The 7,508-nt window shown below is 47.9% G+C and overlaps 1 protein-coding gene across 7 annotated transcripts in view; it reads right to left on the bottom strand.

Moving 5' to 3' along the window:
* The window catches only part of mbd1b (methyl-CpG binding domain protein 1b), a 39,941-nt gene that overhangs the window by 25,971 nt on the left and 6,462 nt on the right, over positions 1-7,508 (bottom strand). For all 7 annotated transcript variants that reach the window (XM_042088566.1, XM_042088565.1, XM_042088562.1 and 4 more), the window contains exon 4: positions 5,665-5,800. In XM_042088566.1, the coding sequence (XP_041944500.1) occupies positions 5,665-5,800 (136 nt within the window). The remainder of the gene's footprint in view (positions 1-5,664; positions 5,801-7,508) is intronic.

Genomic DNA, 7,508 nt, shown 5'->3' on the forward strand with positions numbered 1-7,508 from the left:
CATGCTGCGCAAATTTGTTCAAAACTGCTGAATTAAAGTTAACTCTGCTAAGGTCTTATCACAACATACTACATTGAGGAGACTAAACTAAGTTAAGTTATGCAATCAAGCAGTATCTCAAAGCTAACGTTAGAATACTGTTTGGATGTCGAGTTTAGCATGCTTACTTACAGCTGCTCGTCAATTTCGTTACTAATGTTCGGACCCTGAAAATCCAAATGTAAATGGAAAAGTGTTTTCCAAGACTCAAAAGTGCTTGTCCCAACTAACTTCTAACTACGTGGAAAACGTTATGAATTGCATCCACAGATCAGCAGCCTTTTAACTGTGTTACAATTGCAAGGGTTCCCTCATGAACGTCTTAAAGTGACAGGCACTCAATTAGACCTATACACTACCAAGACAATCTTAACAAACCCCCGCCACTCTCAAAGACACACACAGAGACAGGATAGCATTTTAGAGCACTCTCAAACACACACACACACACACACACACACACAGCGTGATCTCACCAGTGGAGCCGGACGGCTGTGTCTCCCCTGCCCTGGCTGCCTGGCCGCTGCTGGAGGGGCTGTTGCTAGGGGGCCTCTGGGGGCTGTTGCTGGGGGCAGGGTCTGCGCTGTAGCCACTGGTGGTGTCGCAGGCCAGGTGTGTGTGTGTGTGTGTGTGTGTGTGAGAGAGTGTGTACGCGTTCGTGATGAGTGTGTCCGTGCTCTCCTGCTTGATGTGCAGCGGGTAGGCCAGTGGGGAGGGGGGCGCGGGGGGGGCCGGCAGGGGGCTGGACGGAGGACAGGGCAGGGGGGGCAGCTGGGGGGGGCTGGGTGGGGGGGACGGGGGGGACGCGGCGGCCGTGGCGGTCGGCGCGGGCCGAGGGGCCCGAGCTCTGCGTCTCCTCCTCTTCCCCTCACATCTCCGCAGCTTGGCCAGCATGGAGTCATGGGGCCTCGGGCCTCTCTGGTGCTGACCCGCCCTGCGTCCGCCTGCTAAGCTCTCCTTCCGCCAGAGAAACTTCCGGAGAGAGAGAGAGAACAGGAGAGTGGTCAGACACGCGAGGAGCCCATGCTCAGAGGAAGCAGTGAGAGCGGAGACGGCGGAGGTGGAGGTGGCGCAGGCCCTTACCTTCAGCTGCTGCAGGGTGCGGGGCGTTTCTGTGGCTTGGTTGAAGCGCTGGCAGATCTCTGCCCAGGCCTGACGCTTGTCGGACCCTGAGCCGCCGCGAGCCTTGCTTCTCTGGGCCACCGGGAAACTGAGCACGAGCTGCCGAAGGTGTTTTTTCTCAACATCGCTAAAGTTTCTGGTTCGCTTTCTCTTTGCTGGTGGACGCTCCTTCTCTGCTAAGAGCTGATCCTCCTCCTGGCTTTGGTCTGACTGCATGCTTCCCTAAGAGACAACCCATTGGGACGGACGTTACCACTCAGAATCACGTTGCGCCACACACAGCTAGCTGCGCTAAAGCTGAAGCTAGCCACACAGGTCTGCTACAGGAAAGTTAAAGCTTGTAGCACTGGTATGTCATGCTAAAGTTACACCTGTGCCGGTGTAACATGCAAAAGCTAAAGCTAGTTGTCCTCGCCTACCACACAAAAGCTAAAGCTAGCTGTGCTCGCCTACCACACAAAAGCTAAAGCTAGCTGTGCTCGCCTACCACACAAAAGCTAAAGCTAGCTGTGCTCGCCTACCACACAAAAGCTAAAGCTAGCTGTGCTCGCCTACCACACAAAAGCTGACACGAGCTGTGCTGGCCTGCTATGGTAGAGTTAAAGCTAGCGGTACTGGCCTGCTATAAGAGCAGTTAATATAAAGCTAGCGGTACTGGCCTGCAATAAGAGCAGTTAATATAAAGCTAGCGGTACTGGCCTGCTATGCGACAGTTAATATAAAGCTAGCGGCAGTGGCCTGCTATAAAACAGTTCATATAAAGCTAGCGGTACTGGCATGTCTTACTAAAACTACTCCTAACTGTGCCGCCCTACCATGTTAAAGCTTAATCTAGCTGAGCTGGGCCTGGCCTACCACAATCCCAATCTCTGCCCTGAAATCAGTCGCCAGTGATCAAGTTTGCGAGGGTGCAAACGCTACGCGATCAAGTTTGCGAGGGTGTAAACGCTAATTACAAGAATGGGACAGCACCTGCGACCGATCATTAAATTGACAACACAAAAAAGGTGCTGCAAACACGGTTCCGTTTTATGGCAGTTTTTCCGTTTTATGGCAGCTTTTCCGTCTTTTAGGGTAGTTTTTCCATTTTATGGCAGTTTTTCAATTTTTTCAAGCTTCCAGCCTCCCATTGGATAAGCCTGTGTTTCACATCACAATGCTATGAATTGTAGGTAATTCCCTTGAGTAGTGTCATCATATGTTGACTTGGGGAAAGGGCTCTGACAGGGTGCGAGTGAGCCCTCAAGCACTTCACAGTTTCCCAGTAGGACAATCCTAAGCCATCACAAAGTTTGTGGGAACATGCATCAAAGTGTGTAAGGGGATTGGGCCTAAAGTTAAAGCTAGCTGTGCTGGCCTACCACACTAAAGCTAAATCTAGCTGTGCTGTAGATGTGTCACCTTCCGTTACTAAATAAACTTTCTCTCTTAACAAGCAATAAGAGCAGATAAACATAATTGTGTTTACAGTATTATTGTCCATAATTATGTATCATACCAATGAATCATTCTTTAAGACATGGAATGAATAATTTAATTAGTCTGTGAACCGACTGTTGCAAGTTCACTTGCGTTTAAACTATCCACTTTAACGAATGTCAGTAATGTCATTCAGCTAGTTGTCATTTCAAAGAAATTACACTTCTCCGTTTAAAATGTTACCTTAGCTAAGAAGCTAGCTAGCATGCTAGCAACCGGATAGTAACTGGCAGCAGCATGGTCTGATATTAAGTTATTCTTTTTACAAATCCGAACCCTAAAAAATTACACTATTAGGCTTGAAATGATCACAAACACTTACAGATTATGACAATTTTCCAAAAACCCCTCAACAAATCCAGAAAGACATAATGACCAATTTATTGGCAAAATTTCACAAGTCTCCCACTGACATTAGTGCAGCGAAGGTTTACTCTGGTCTGGATTTTATCCATAATATATATGGATAAAATATAAAATATTTTGACCGAGCACACAAATTATATTTTGAGGAAAAATGAAACTCGAGCACAAAAAAACAGCAAACAGGAATCTATGGTTGTGCTCCACAAATGTCTTTCCCTGTTTGCTAATATCAATATGTATGTGCAACATCAGCCCCCTTTTTTTCAGTTTCACTGTACGTGCTCACATAAACTGTTCCTCCGCTAGCTCAGGAGATCTCTGTCGCGCTCGCTCAACTTCGTCTGTGTGCTCGCTCAAAACTGTCGACAATGTTACGTTTGGTTGATGAATTGTGGAACAATCAGAAAATTCAGGGGCTGAAGTCCAATTCTCATTGGCTGCTGAAGTAACTCAATTTCGCCTATTTCAATTTCAACAAGTGCTGTCACGTTTCTCTCGAGCCACAAGGGGCATTAGCAGGAGGCTAGTCATTGTTATTGTTTTGGGCAGCCCTGGCCTACTGGTTAGAGCTTCGGACTTGCAACCGGAGGGTTGCCGGTTCGAACCCCAACCAGTAGGCACGGCACCTAAACCCTCACTGCTCCCCGAGCGCCGCTGTTGTTGCAGGCAGCTCACTGCGCCGGGATTAGTGTGTGCTTCACCTCACTGTGTGTACACTGTGTGCTGTGTATTTCACTAATTCACGGATTGGGATAAATGCAGAGACCAAATTTCCCTCACGGGATCAAAAGAGTATATATACTACTTATACTTATGTAGCCTCTAGCTAACCGGCTGGAAAACAAATCGTGTGTGTAAGAGCATTGCATCGACATTAAAATGACCAACACAGTACAAATGCAAAGAAAATACATGTCATCTCATCTCAACTATGGTCGCAGCCATGTTTGTCGTACGGCCACCTCGGGGTACCCTCAAGTACTCCGAGGTAAAGGGGGCGTGCCTGCGTGAAATGCCGCAAGAAAGCTGGGTAATTTACACTCTCCAACTCGGGTGGCGGAGACAAATAGAAAGGGCCATAAAGCTAACAATACTGGTCTACCATGGTAAAGCTGAGAAAAGCTGCGCTCGCCGGCTGTAGAAAAGTGTAAGCTGGCTTCACAGTCCTACCACGCTAAAGTTAAAGCTAGCTGTGATGGCCTGCTATCCTAAAGCTAGCTGTGCTGGCATGTCATGCTAAAGTTAAAGCTAGCTGTGCTGGCTTGCTACGCTAAAGCTAGCTGTGCTGGCATGTCATGCTAAAGGTATGCCTAGCTGTGATGGCCTGCTGTGCTGGCATGTCATGCTAAAGGTATGCCTAGCTGTGATGGCCTGCTACGCTAAAGCTAGCCGTGCTGGCATGTCATGCTAAAGGTATGCCTAGCTGTGATGGCCTGCTACGCTAAAGCTAGCTGTGCTGGCATGTCATGCTAAAGGTGTGCCTAGACTGTGTCTCAAATCGCATACTTCTGCACTTACAATACCTAATTTGAGTGCATGAGGGTGTTCACACTGAAAATTCCAACGACACGAAGGGCGCTGCAAGTTCCCGGACGGTGCACTCATAACGGTCAAAAAGCTGAGTGTGCAACGCTGGACACTTTTCGCCCTTAACGGATGCCATCTTGCCCAAATAGCGGAAGGGGAGGGAGTGTTTTCAAACTCGTGGTAATCGCGGTTGAGAAAGCTGAAGCAGCAGCAGTGGAAAACAGACTTCACGGAGGTACAAGCAAGTTATAAACGGTTCATGTTTTGACACAGTATGACCATGTCACTGTCGAATTGAGGACGCCAATAAAGTTATATTAAAATGTTTGCGATCGTCATTTCCGTGAAGTCCACGGAGTTAGTGTTTGATATGAGACAATACTATTTTGTTAAAATTTGCGCACTCCGCCAGTAAGCACACAGTGCACATAGTGTACTACACGAAAGTGTACTCACGTAAGTACACCAATTGAGACAGACTCCTAGCTGTGATGGCTTGCTACGCTAAAGCTAGCCGTGCTGGCATGTCATGCTAAAGGTATGCCTAGCTGTGTTGACCTGCTACGCTACAGCTAGCTGTGCTGGCATGTCATGCTAAAGGTATGCCTAGCTGTGATGGCCTGCTACGCTAAAGCTAGCTGTGCTGCCCTGCTACAGTACAGGTAAAGCTAGCCATGCTAAGTTACTATGGAGGAGGAGGAGAAGAGAGGAGAGTCAGTCAATCATTAGCAAAGTGTCTCATAAACAAACATGACCTAAAGCTGCCTTGTGCCGTGTGGGAGCGCCGAGCTGTCGCGTGGGAGTGCCGAACTGTCGTGATGCGTGTGGGAGCGCCGAGCTGTCGTGATGGAATCAGCTTCAGTATTAAAATAACTTTGGTCAGACGTTAGAGTTTTCACTTGGCCAGTGGTTTAAAGAGCCCATGGAGTCCAGCCTGAGGGGCATTTCAAGCAGTGGATGAGTGATGAGCCAGGACGGTCAAGATTAGTGATGAGAACCTTGTGTTCTCGTTCTGTGTGAACCCTGTGTGGGTGTGTGTTTGGTTTCCATGTTAAATGTGCTGTGTGTGTGTGTGTGTGTGTGTGTGTGTGTGTGTGTGTGTGTGTGTGTGTGGTTGGGCTGTGCCGTTACCTTGGCCCGTCTGCCTCTCTTCCGCGCCTGCCCACTCAGGAACTGTCCAGACTTGAAGTCGAACGTGTTCAGATCCACTGACCTGGCCAGGCACTTGGCCAGCTCCACCTTGCTCCGTACCCGCACGCCAGTCGGACTGCCAAAGAGCAGAGATGCCCGTCAGTAATGCCCAGCTGCCCAGCCCACTGACCCCGGGATGCCCGTCAGTACTGCCCAGCCCACTGACCCCCGAGATGCCCGTCAGTCCACTGGATTCTCTATACACATACCGTAAATCCTCAAATTATGGTCGGGATTCTATTTATAGCCGGGGGCGTGGTCGGTTCATACAAATAAAGGCCGGCCGGAGCAATAGCTGCCTACCAGTCCACGAGCACTAGAAGACATTGTTTCCATTTAACTCAATTAAATAAAATAGCTCTTCTTAATATTTTATAGTGTTGGTTGGTTTAATAACCTACTGTTGCCAATGAAAAGTCGTTGTACTACCCATGGGTCTCCAACCCGTCGCAAGCCGCCCCCTTCTGAGCTTGCCAGAGGCTGAAGCAGTAGCTTACTAGCCTACATTTAAACACAATTGTTGCCACGAGGCATTCCAGCCTACATATTTAATAAAAAGTAAATCATAATGCATAATTAAAAAATAACTCAATTAGGCTACTTGGCTACGCAATAAGGTATCCATTAGAGCACAGTGCACATGAATGAAGGTGGCTGCCTTGTCTCGCAATAAAAAGTGGGTGGAAATAACGACACTCTTTCAACTACATGAAACGTAATAGTGAACCATAAAATACCCCCCAGATTTCAGTGCCCATCAGTCCCAACATTTAGCAATAATCAAACAGTACAAAGTAAATTAAATCCTAAACCAAATCGAAAATCTTCTGCTTTTGATAGCCTACCGGTATGCCAATCCAAATGAAACGCATGTCTCACAATACAACGCACAATGTAAGAAATAAAGGCCTACCTCGAATACAAGCCTGCCCCAAATAAAGGCCTGTGCTTTCAGAAGCCTCAGTAAATAAATAATTTGAGGATTTACGGTAGTATATAGTATCTCTACTAGAAATGCAACCACTGATTTCCCATCCATCTAAACGACACACACAGAGCTCTTGTAGCATACAGGTCCAATGGGAAATATGTGAATGCAGTCAGTAGTGTCTCTGTGTGTGTGTGTGCAGTGGGTAATGTGTGTGTGTGTGTGTATGGTTAATGTATGTGTGTGTGTGTGTGTGTGTAATGCGTGTGTGTGTGTGTGTATGTATGTGTCTCATGTAGTAGATGTCACTCTTGCCCGTGTGTGTGTGTACCTCATGTAGTAGGTGTCACTCTTGCCCCCGTGTGTGTGTGTGTGTGTGTGTGTGTGTGTGTACCTCATGTAGTAGGTGTCACTCTTGCCCCCGTGTGTGTGTGTGTGTGAGTGTCTCATGTAGTAGATGTCACTCTTGCCCCCGTGTGTGTGTGTGTGTGTGTGTGTCTCATGTAGTAGATGTCACTCTTGCCCCCGTGTGTGTGTGTGTGTGTGTGTGTGTGTGTGTGTGTGTCTCATGTAGTAGGTGTCACTCTTGCCCCCGTGTGTGTGTGTGTGTGTATATGTGTGTGTGTGTGTGTGTGTGTGTGTGTGTGTCTCATGTAGTAGGTGTCACTCTTGCCCCCGTGTGTGTGTGTGTGTGTGTGTGTGTGTGTGTGTCTCATGTAGTAGGTGTCACTCTTGCCCCCGTGTGTGTGTGTGTGTGTGTGTGTGTGTGTACCTCATGTAGTAGGTGTCACTCTTGGCCCCGTGTGTGTGTGTGTGTGTGTGTGTGTGTACCTCATGTAGTAGGTGTCACTCTTGC

The sequence above is a fragment of the Alosa sapidissima genome, chromosome 4 (genome assembly GCF_018492685.1).
Source record: "Alosa sapidissima isolate fAloSap1 chromosome 4, fAloSap1.pri, whole genome shotgun sequence".
Classification (NCBI taxonomy): Eukaryota; Metazoa; Chordata; class Actinopteri; order Clupeiformes; family Clupeidae; genus Alosa; species Alosa sapidissima.